Source organism: Rhineura floridana, chromosome 7, assembly GCF_030035675.1.
Source record: "Rhineura floridana isolate rRhiFlo1 chromosome 7, rRhiFlo1.hap2, whole genome shotgun sequence".
Classification (NCBI taxonomy): domain Eukaryota; kingdom Metazoa; phylum Chordata; class Lepidosauria; order Squamata; family Rhineuridae; genus Rhineura; species Rhineura floridana.
In genome coordinates, this window is record NC_084486.1 from 1,172,196 (window position 1) to 1,184,340 (window position 12,145).

The 12,145-nt window shown below is 47.3% G+C and overlaps 1 protein-coding gene across 6 annotated transcripts in view; it reads left to right on the forward strand.

Moving 5' to 3' along the window:
- Positions 1 to 12,145, forward strand: part of GBF1 (golgi brefeldin A resistant guanine nucleotide exchange factor 1) — a 223,404-nt gene that overhangs the window by 164,743 nt on the left and 46,516 nt on the right. For all 6 annotated transcript variants that reach the window (XM_061634634.1, XM_061634629.1, XM_061634630.1 and 3 more), the window contains one exon: positions 10,283 to 10,354. In XM_061634634.1, the coding sequence (XP_061490618.1) occupies positions 10,283 to 10,354 (72 nt within the window). The remainder of the gene's footprint in view (positions 1 to 10,282; positions 10,355 to 12,145) is intronic.

Genomic DNA, 12,145 nt, shown 5'->3' on the forward strand with positions numbered 1-12,145 from the left:
CCCATCCTGGTTAATCAAATCTGCCAGAGTTGGAGTGGCTGACTGGTTGGCATATTTAATTAACACCTCCTTATGGGAAGATACTATGCCAACATTGCTGAAGGAGGCGGTGATAAGACCTTTGTTAAAAAAGCCTTCGTTAGACCCTGCGGATCCTAACAACCTCTGCCCGATCTAATCTCCCCTTTCTGGGCAAGGTGATTGAGAGGGTAGTGGCTGCTCAGCTCCAAGTTTTCCTGGATGATCGGACTATCTAGACCCTTTTCGATCAGGCTTCAGGCCTGGCCATGGGACAAAGACTGCCCTGGTCACCCTGCTTGATGACCTATTCCGGGCATCAGACAGGGGGAGTGCATCCCTGTTGGTGCTGCTGGACCTCTCGGCAGCCTTCGATACGATCAACCATGGTATCCTTCTGGGCCATCTAGCTGGGATGCGATTGGGAGGCACTATTTTACGGTGGCTCTGGTCCTACCTGACAGATAGGACCCAGAAAGTGGTGCTGGGAGACTACTGCTCGACCCCGTGGCTGTTGGCCTATGGGGTACCGCAAGGTTCCATTCTGTCTCCCATGCTCTTTAACGTTTATATGAAACCGCTGGGAGGGGTCATCAGGAGGCTTGGAGTACAATGTCATCAATATGGTGATGACACTCAGATCTATCTCTCCCTACCACCTGATTGCAGGGAGGGAGTGCTCATCCTAAACCGGTGCCTGGAGGCTGTGAAGGGCTGGATGTGGGCTAACAAACTGAAACTTAATCCAGACAAGACAGAAGTACTGCTGGTCAAGGGAAAAACTGCATCAGGGACGGGGTTGCAACCTATTCTGGATGGGGTTTCACTCCCCTTGAAGGAGCAGGTCCGCAGTTTGGGAGTCCTCCTGGATCCTGCCCTGCTGCTTGAATATCAGGTGGCTGTGGTAGCCAGGAGTGCTTTTGGCCAACTCAAACTGGTCTACCAGCTGCTGGAGGCAGTTGACTTGGCCACAGTGACACATGCATTGGTGACATCGAGGCTTGATTACTGTAATGTATGTGGGGCTGGCTTTGAAAATGGTTCAGAAATTGCAGTTGGTTCAAAATGCAGCAGCCAGAATGTTAACTGGAGCACAGCGCAGGGAGCATATCACCCCTGTGCTTTATCGACCCCACTGGCTCCCAATTTGTTTCCGGGCCCAATTCAAAGTGCTGCTAAACGGCCTTGGACCAATGTACCTGAGGGACCGCTTATGCCCATATGTATGTGCCCGGGATTTAAAGTCATCTGCCTCTGGTCTCCTCTGTGTGCCTGGAGTGAAAGATGTTAGATTGACAGGCACGCGGGAGAGAGCTTTTTCAGCTGTGGCCCCCAAGCTCTGGAATACCCTACCCCAAGAAGTCCACTCTGCTCCCTCCCTGTTGGTTTTCCGGAGACTTCTGAAAACAATCTTGTTCCAGAGAGCCTTTGGGAGGAACTGAAGGTAGAGCCTGACACCGATTTTATGTCTTCTACATTAAATTTTACCTTTGTAGTCCCTTTAGTACAAACCCTATATATATGTATATATGTATGCATATATGTGTGTGTGTGTGTGCATATATATATATGTATCTGTATTGGATATCTATTGTTCATGGAAATAGGTATGGGCATTTAATATTCCAATTCCCATGCTATATTTTAGCAGTTATTATAGTGATTAGATGAGTAGACAAATTGACATTAATTAACTTCGTGAGACAGTGATACTGTACGAACTTATAGGGAACAGGTTCTGGATCTTGATCCAGACCTGGATTCAATCTCAGAATTGATCCAATTCTTCGGCGTCTAGGGATAGGGACATGTGTAGATCTGGGGGGGATGTGACAAAAAGGGATAGGGGCCAAGGTATACAAACATTGGGCGGCAGACGATGGAGTGGTGCTGGAGGCAGACCATGTCAGAATAGAGGAACAAGGGATAGATGCATAATATCCATCCCTTGTTCCAGGTCTGCCCATAACCCGAAGGTAACTGGGGGATGTAAGATTCCAACCAACCTTCGTTTGCTGCTGTGTAATGCCAGGTCTGTGGTACAGAAAACATCTTGCATCCATGATATGATCTTGGATGAATCTGCAGACCTGGCATGTATAACGGAGACCTGCTGGACGAAGCCTCGGCACCTATTCTAGAGGCGATGTGCCCGCCGGGTTTCCGTTATGCACATCAGCCGAGGGAAGGAAGGCGGGGAGGGGGAGTGGCTGTCATCTATCGGGAGTCCTTGGTCTTTGCCAGGTCTCCTCTCCATGGGACCAAGTTTGTTGACTGCATGTACTGGAGGTTGGGCTCGAAGGGCAGTTTAGGGATCCTGCTTGTGTACCGCCCGCCTCGCTGCATGGCAGAATCCCTGGCCGAGGTGCTAGAGGTGGTCTCGGGTGTGCGCATGATGTCCCCAGAATTGTTGGTGGTGGGTGACTTCAATGTGCACGCCGAGACCACTCTCAATGGAGCCCCTCGGGATTTCCTAGAAACCATGACTTCTTGGGAACTGCACCTTAGTAATGCTGAGCCCACCCATGTAGCCGGTCATGCTCTCGACCTTGTATTTGTCCTGGGAGAGGAGAAAAGTGCTCTGAAGTTAGGGGCCATTACTTTTACCCCTGTGTCATGGTCAGACCACTATCTGGTAAACGTAGACTTCTCGATGCCGCACACCCTCTGCAAAGGCACGGGACCTATTAGAATGGTCCGCCCCAGGCGCCTGATGGATCCAGAAGGATTCCTGACTGCGCTGGGGGATTTGGAACTTGCTGAAGGTCATTCAGTCGATGCCCTGGTGATGGAGTGGAATACAAGGATCACCGGGACATTAGACCGAGTGGCCCCGAAACGTCCTCTCTCCCTGGAAAGATCCCAGACAGCACCATGGTACACACCACGGTTGCGTGCTCTGAGGCAGGAGGTGAGACGACTAGAACGCCGGTGGCGTAAGTCCCGCTCCGAAGATGTCTGGACACAAGTTAGAGCAGCAGTAGCTGCCTATCATGTGGCAATAAAGGCAACAAAGAAAGATTACTTTGCTGCCTCTATTGCATCAGCAGAGTGCTGTCCCAGGAGGTTATTCCAAGTGGTCCGAAGCCTGGTCGGTCCGGTTGCTCAGGAACCCTTGGAATATTCGAAGGCCTCCTGTGACAATTTAGCAAAACACTTTGCTGATAAAATCGAACATCTGAGAGGCTCGATTTCGCATACCGTGAATGCAGACAGTGGACCAGAGTTGACCAGTCATAATGTGATCCAATGGGATCAGTTTTGGCCTCTTCCTTCTGACGATGTGGACAAGGAGTTGTCAACTGTGAAGCCTACCACCTATCTCCTTGATCCATGCCCATCATGGCTCGTGATGAGTTGTAAAGAGAGATTGGGCGAAGGGATCAAGGCGGTGGTAAATGCATCCTTGAATGAGGGTGTATTGCCATTAGCCCTCAAGGAGGCAATTATAAAGCCCATCTTGAAAAAGCCCTCCTTGGATCCCCAAGATCTAAACAACTTTCGCCCAATTTCAAATTTACCATTCTTGGGCAAGGTCATTGAACGAGTGGTGGCCAATCAGCTGTCAGCGCACTTGGATGAAACGGATTATTTAGATCCATACCATTCGGGTTTCAGGACTGGACATGGAACTGAAACAGCCTTGGTCGCTCTGGTGGATGATATGAGGATGGCACTAGATAGGGGAAAATTCACCTTTCTGGTCCTCCTTGATCTCTCAGCGGCTTTCGATACAGTCGACCACGGTATCTTACTGGATCGTCTGGAGGGATTGGGAATAGGAGGCACAGTATTAAACTGGTTCCATTCCTTTCTCTCCGATAGACACCAGCAGGAGGCATTGGGAGATGAGGTTTCAGACCCTTGGCCCCTCAACTGCGGTGTGCCACAGGGCTCTATCCTTTCTCCCATGCTATTTAACATTTATGTAAAACCGCTGGGAGCTATCATCAGGAGGTTTGGGCTGCAGTGCCACCAATATGCGGATGACACTCAGCTCTACCTCTCATTTAAGTCCTCACCAGAGTTGGCTGTGGAGACCATGTCCAAGTGCCTGGACTCCGTGAGTGGATGGATGGGAAGAAACAGGCTAAAGCTGAATCCTGATAAAACGGAGGTACTGCTCGTGGGAGACAAAGGAGGGTTGGGAAATATTGACCTGGTGTTTAATGGGGTAAAACTGCCCCTGAAGGACCAGGTCCGCAGCCTCGGGGTGATCCTTGATTCCGGGCTGACCATGGAGGCTCAGGTTTCATCGGTATGCCGGGCAGCTTGGGGTCAATTGCGTCTCATCCGAAGGCTGCAACCCTACCTTCCTGTCCACCAGCTCCCACTCGTAGTGCATGCTCTGGTCACCTCTCGTTTAGACTACTGCAATGCGCTCTACGTGGGGTTACCCTTGAAAACAGTCCGGAAATTACAACTGGTACAAAACACGGCGGCTCGTTTACTTACGAATAGCCGCCGTTATGATCATATCACCCCAGTGTTATACAATCTTCACTGGCTTCCAGTTATTTTCCGGGCTCAATTCAAGGTGTTGGTATTAACCTTTAAATCCCTATACGGTTTCGGCCCAGTATACCTGAAGGAGCGCCTCCAACGTCATAAAGTGTGCCGCCCTACAAGATCTGCCACTCAGGGCCTTATCTCGGTCCCACCGACTAAAGTGGCTAGGTTGGTGAGGACTCAGGAGAGGGCTTTTTCTGCGGCAGCCCCCACGATTTGGAACTCCCTCCCAATGGATCTTCGACATGCCCCTTCCCTAGATATATTTCGCCAGGGCCTGAAAACTTGGCTTTTCCATCAGGCCTTTACGACCTTTGAGACTTCCAAGGTGCACTAGTTCAATTGAACAATCTACTAAATACTGTAATTTTTGCATTGTACTGTACAGGCTATATTGTTTATTGTATTTTATCATGTTTTTATTGTACGCCGCCTAGAGTGGCCACTGGCTAGATAGGCGGCCTATAAATTAAAGTTTATTTATTTAGTTTATTTTATATATATATATATATATATATATATATATATATATATATAAACGTAATTGTGATTAACCAAACAGAGGTTTTTATTATATTAACAAAACGTTTCAGCTTCCGCCTCATCAGCTGCCAACATACAAATGCTGTGTTACCAAGGTGGCCGTTATAGAGCTTCAAGGATGGAATGCTCAGAGGGGCTTCATTGGCAGAAGCTAAGTAGTGGTGGTACTGTCCTCCAGGTTCAGGCCATGTGGTGCCAATGTGTCCAGAGAGTAAATCCAAAAGTTCTCCCTTTTGGTCAATGCTGCTGGATCTGCTGGCATCTCTATCGCTGTTATGGAAAAGTCCAGCAGGCTGTGACACCCTTGATGTTAAAATGCTTTGCAACTGGTTGCTCCACTTTTTTCGTCAAGATTGCCCACTTGTGGTTCCTGAAGCGCGTGCGTAGGTCAGTTGTGGTCTTTCAGGATCCACAAGTCGGCAATCTTGACAAAAAAAGTGGAGCAACCAGTTGCAAAGCATGTTGGGCTTTTCCATTACAGCGATAGAGATGCCAGCAGATCCAGCAGCATTGACCAAAAGGGAGAACTTTTGGATTTACTCTCTGGACACATTGGCACCACATGGCCTGAACCTGGAGGACGGTACCACCCCTACTTAGCTTCTGCCAATGAAGCCCCTCTGAGCATTCCATCCTTGAAGCTCTATAACGGCCACCTTGGTAACAGCATATGTATGTTGGCAGCTGATGAAGGCGGAAGCTGAAACGTTTTGTTAACCTCTGTTTGGTTAATCACAATTACGTTTATATATATATATTAGGTGATTAACAGAATCCTTATAGGGATCCAGAGCAAGCTTAAGTGAAGTTCTGTTTGTTGCTTTCTAAACTGTCATATATGTATATATGTATATGTATATATGTATGTATGTATATGTATATATGTATGTATGTATATGTATATATGTATGTATGTATATATATGTATGTGTATATATATATATATATATGTAGTATTTTATGTATTTTAATTTATTTTAATGTTTTTTTATTTTACTGTTTACAATTTGATTATGTACATGTCTGATTTTATTTTTGTAAGCCACCCTGAGTGCCCTATTATAGGATAGGGCGGGATAGAAATATTTTAAATAAATAAATAAATGCCCTTCAGCATCCTCAGGGCAGGCTTTGACATTTATGTCCTCCATGGCAAGAAAGTCATTTATGCCTCTTAAACATACAATGAAGTCAGCTCCCTGGTATCCTTTAGCAGTGAGCCATGTCCCCCCTCCCCCTTTTTTTTCTGACCCAGCCAAGTGAATGTTCAGATTCATGGTAGAAAAGCCCCCAAAGGATAGCTTGCTCAGAGAAGATGTTCTGATGCCTCAACACTGAACTGGGGTAATGTTGGACATGTTGGGAGAGAGACAAGGGCCAAGAATCATGCAGGTGGCCCAGGTGCGAAAGGAGACAAATGGCCTACTGCTGTAAATGAGCTGACTTGCAGCATAGAAAATCTACTTCCATCACCAAGGGCTGTTAGCTGCGGACTGACTTTTGGTTGTTTTGCTGGCTGATTGTGAGTGTGTATGTTGTGAGAGTTTGTGTGATGTATGGTGTATGTTGTAAGGGTGTGTGGTGACGTGTTATTATGTGCCTGGGTGAGAGGAATCATAGTCAGGAGGAATTTGCGGGGGCCCCAGTAGGCGTAGTGACGGGTAAAGGGAGATATCACGCTGTGTGGAAGACAGGCCAGGTGAGGGGAACGCGGCCCAGACAATTGACGGCTGTCCCGTGTTCCGGTCCTCCACACACCCACAGGTATGTGGGATGTCCTATCAGCCAGCTCTTTGATCTCCGGATGCTGCTTTTTAATGCCAGATTGGTACATAATAAGACCGCCCTCATCCATGATTTAATTGTGGATGAGGCAGCCGATCTGGCATGCATAACTGAGACCTGGGTGGGGGAGCAGGGAGGAGTTGGTCTCTCTCAGCTATGCCCACCAGGATACTCAGTGCAGCATCACGGTAGATCTGAGGGCCGGGGAGGGGGGGTTGCTGTGGTCTATAGGAGTTCCATCCCCCTCTCCAAGCACCATGTCCATGTAACTATGGGCCTTGAGTGTTTGTACCTCGAGCTGGGCCAGAGGGACAGATTGGGGATTCTGTTAGTGTACCGCCCACCCCGCTGCCTAACAGACTCCCTGACTGAGCTGACGGAGGTGGTCTCAGAGGTTTTGTTGAGATCCCCTAGACTATTGGTACTGGGTGATGTCAACATTCATGCCAAGGCCATCTTATCTGGGGGGGCTCAGGACTTCATGGTCTCCATGACGACCATGGGGCTGTCCCAATACACCACCGGCCCAACTCATGTGGCAGGTCACACTCTGGACCTGATTTTTGCTACGGGACATGATGATAGTGATCTGTATATAGGAAGCCTTACATCAGCTCCTTTGTCATGGACAGATCACTGCTTGTTGAGGTTTAGACTCACAACGACTCTTCCCCTCAGCAAGGGTGGGGGACCTATTAAGATGGTCCGCCCCCAGAGGCTGCTGGATCCTGATGGTTTTCAAAAAGCTCTGGGGAGTTTTCCGGCTGATAATGTGGAAATGACCCGGGCAGCTGACATGATCGCTCCTGTGCACCCTCTCCTTTGTAGAGCTCATACAGCTCCATGGTATACTCCGGAGCTGAGGGTGATGAAACAATGTAGGAGACGGCTTGAGTGCAGATGGAGACGGACTCCTGACGAATGCAACTTTGCACTGGTGAGTGCTTATGATGAGACGTATTTTGGGGCGGTGCGGGCAGCAAAGAAACAACATATCACTGCCTCTATTCAATCTTCTATCTCCCGTCCGGCAGAGCTGTTTCAAACTGTCAGAGGGCTCTTACATTCTGGCCCTAAGGACGTGATGGAATCTTCTCAAGATCGATGTGACGAATTTGCCAAGCACTTCCAGAATAAAATCTCTTGCATTCGTCAGGACTTAGACTCCAATGTTAAAGCAGTGGAATCAAATGAGGTCTCTGGAGCACAGTCTGGCCATATTTTGTTGGATGAGTTTCACTTGGTGCAGCTTGAGGACGTTGACAAGGTGCTTGGACAGGTCCATGCAACCACTTCTGTGTTAGACCCTTGCCCCTCTTGGCTAATAAAAGCTAGCAGGGATGACACTGCCGGCTGGGCCAGGGAAGTGATTAATGCCTCACTATGTGAGGGAGTGGTCCCGCACTGCCTTAAGGCGGCGGTGGTGAGACCGCTTTTGAAGAAATCCTCCCTGGACCCAGATAATTTGAATAACTATAGGCCGGTAGCAAATGTGCCATTCCTGGGCAAGGTTCTGGAAAGGGTGGTTGCATCCCAGCTCCAGGCACTCTTGGATGAGATCGATTATCTGGATCCATTTCAATCAGGTTTCAGGCCCGGTTTTGGTACGGAGACAGCCTTGGTGGCCCTGTATGATGACCTTTGTCGGGAGAAAGACAGAGGGAGTGTAACTCTGTTGATTCTCCTTGATCTCTCAGTGGCTTTTGATACCATTGACCATGGTATCCTTCTGGGGAGGCTTGCGGATTTGGGAGTTGGAGGCACTGCCTGGCAGTGGTTCTGCTCCTATCTTGCAGGTCGTCTCCAGAAAGTAGTGCTTGGGGAGCACTACTTGATACCCTGGGCGCTCCAATATGGAGTTCTGCAGGGATCACTTCTGTCCCCCATGCTCTTTAACATCTATATGAAGCCGCTGGGTGCTGTCATCAGGAGTTTTGGAGTGCGTTTTCATCAGTATGCTGATGATATGCAGCTCTACTTCTCCTTTTCATCTTCTTCAGGTGAGGCTGTCAATGTCCTAAACCGATGCTTGGCCGCGATAATGGACTGGATGAGAGCGAACAAATTGAAGCTCAATCCAGACAAGACTGAGATGCTGATAGTAAATGGATCCCCTGACCAGTTGGATGTTCGACCTGTTCTGGATGAGGTTACACTCCCCCTGAAGGAGCAGGTGCGCAGCTTGGGAGTCCTTTTGGACCCGTCCTTGTCACTTGAGGCGCAGGTGCCTCGGTGGCACAGAGTGCTTTTTACCAACTTAGGCTGGTAGCCCAGCTACGCCCGTATCTGGACAGGGAACATCTTGCTTCAGTTGTCCATGCTCTGCTGACCTCAAGATTGGACTACTGCAATGCACTTTATGTGGGGCTGCCCTTGAAGACGGTTCGGAAACTGCAGTTTGTGCAGAATGCAGCGGCCAGATTAATAACCGGGACCAAACGGTCGGAACATGTGACACCGATTCTGGCCTGCTTGCACTGGCTGCCTATATGTTTCTGGGCCTGATTCAAGGTGCTAGTTTTAACCTATAAAGCCTTATACGGCATGGGCCCACAATACCTGATGGAACGTCTCTCCCGATATGAACCTACCGGTACACTACGCTCAACATTGAAGGCCCTCCTCCGGATGCCTACTCAGAAAGATGCCCGGAAGGCGACTACAAGAAAGAGGGCCTTCTTGGTAGCGGCCCCCAAACTATGGAACACCCTTCCTGACGAGGTACGCCTGGCGCCTACTTTACTATCTTTTCGGCGCCAGGTGAAAACCTTCCTCTTTGCCCAGGCATTTTAACATTTTAATACTTTATTATCTTAATATTTTTTAATAATTTTTAATAATTTTAGCATTGTATTTAATGTTGTAAAGACAGTTATATGTTCCATCTTTTTCTTTGAATTACTTTTGATTCGTATTTAATATGGGTTTATTATGTTAATCTTGCTTTGGTATATGTTTAAATTGCTGATTTGGTGATTAGATGGTTTTAAATTGAATGTAAATATATTTTTATTTGATGTACACCACCCAGAGAGCCTTGCTATGGGCGGTATAAAAATTGAATTAAATAAATAAAATAAATAAATAAGTGTTGGACAGTTACCTATGATGATTTTTGTTTAAAATGAATGAAGCTTTATTGAGCCCTGGGTTTTTGTGTGTGTGTTTTAATTTAAGTTTGGTGCACCTTAACTTGAGTGTCCTTTTATGTCTTAATTTCCAGAAAAAGAGGTGCTGGTATTCAGATCAGAAGCCCTTCCCTTAATAACTAGCATTGAGAGACTCAGTGGTAGGGGAATTAATTCTGCATCTGCTGAAGAGCCCTTGCTTTTTTTGTGTGCTCAATACGTTCCAGGAGAGAGCCCTGGCACAATTATGTCTTGTTTTCCTCCTAATGCACATCCCTTTTTAACTTTCTCCTTTACAGCAATGTGATCCCGAGAAGCTGATCACTGAAAGCAAGTTTCTGCAACTGGAGTCCCTGCAGGAACTAATGAAGGTGAGGGATGAATAAATGTTCCAGACAGGTTGGATATGTATGGACTGCATGGGCATGACCATGAACCATGTGGCAGATCAACAGGGATTCATTTTGCCCCAAACACCAGGAAAATGCTGCATGCTATGTTGGCATGCATGAGGAGACTTGGCCAGTTCTGTTCCTGACTTTGGAATTTCCATGTGGGACTAAAGAGCCATAGGCTTAATCAGTGCAGAGATCTGTGAACAAAGTTGATACATTTTCCACTTTTCTAGGTTGTTTTACCAATACTATTCCATTGCTTAGCCTAGTAGGCAAACATATCAAAGATAGAAAAGATGACTGTGACGTCCTCCCCCGGCTCTCCCTGTCAGGTTCCCACCTGCTTGTGGCTACTGCCTTTCACTAGGCACCACCAGGGATACCACCAGTCCGGACCGTCCTTTATATGGTTTCTCACTTCGCTCTAGCACAGATCTCACTAGATCCGACTGCTAGGCAGCACCACCAGTCACATCCTATAACCAATACTCCCAGAGACCTTGCCTGAGTCTCTCTCTAGCTGGTTACTTTTGTGACTGCGTGCTTATGCTGTTCCCAACCCCCTGGTATCTTTATATATAAAGCATACAACTCTGGGTTGCTCTGGATACTTGACTTGTTACAATTTCTCCCTTCACCGCTGCCACCATTAGATACTGCTTCTGTTCAGCCTTGGTAATTACCTTGCCCTCCCTTCTGGTCTGTATATTCCCCAGCCAAGGATCAGGCCTTTGGTAAACCAAATAAGTATTTATTTACTAATAACAGGAAATAACAAGATTAGTTTTAGAATGTTTCACAAGCGTATGGTTTCATCTATTCCTGTTTTGTACTTGACTTATTATTAATCAGAACTCCAGCTCCCTCTTTCTCCACACTCCCAACATCCACCCCGATTCAACTGTCATTCTTCCATTTATACTCCCAGCCACTCAAACGCTCAGCCAATCATCCAGCATTCTACTGCTCATGTACTCCCCCCTCCTCTTTCACTCCACTTACCATATGTCTTCTATATAAACAGCACTTACCATATTTACACTATAAGCAGGAACATCACAATGACCACTTCCTTGGAGCTCCTTCTCTTCAGGTTGCCTACCTCAACAGCAAGTGGCAAGCTTTTCATCAGCACTGCTTTTACATCACAGACAACTGTATTTTTGCCTGGACTTTGAGATATCAAGTTGAGGCCTCTTTGAGTGTACTGTTATGGGATTGTGGGGGTGGATTTGGATGATATCTGTGAGACCATTTCTAGTTTATAATTGTGTGCCTGTAAGAGATACAGTCTGCAAAGGAAGACACCTGCTCCACTGATCAGAGTAGTCTCCTTTGTTAATCTAATAGAGTGGCCAGGTGAGCTAATGGGTCTGTCAAGCACCCACTAACAGGTGAATAGATTTTGGGCCAGAGAGATTGTGTTGTTATTGGAACTCTTTTCAGGAGAGAGGCCCTCCTCCCTGCATCCTGGAGCCAAGGAGAGGCTTCTGTTTTTTAGTCTATCTGGAGGAAAGGCTGGGAACTAGAGAAAGCCCTCTCGATCCCCAAACCAATGGGCAATGGGGAGCAAGATCTGATGGACTGAAAATGCTGAGAACCCCTCCATCTTAAGTTCAGGTGCTATAAGTGTAGACAAAAACCATATATTCTACAAGACACCATAGTTTCCACTGACTTCTTTCCAAGGAAACCAAACCCTGGATAAATGCAGGAACCCCTGGAAGTCTTGCACCGCCTGGAGATTGGGGCGGGGAGCAGCAATAC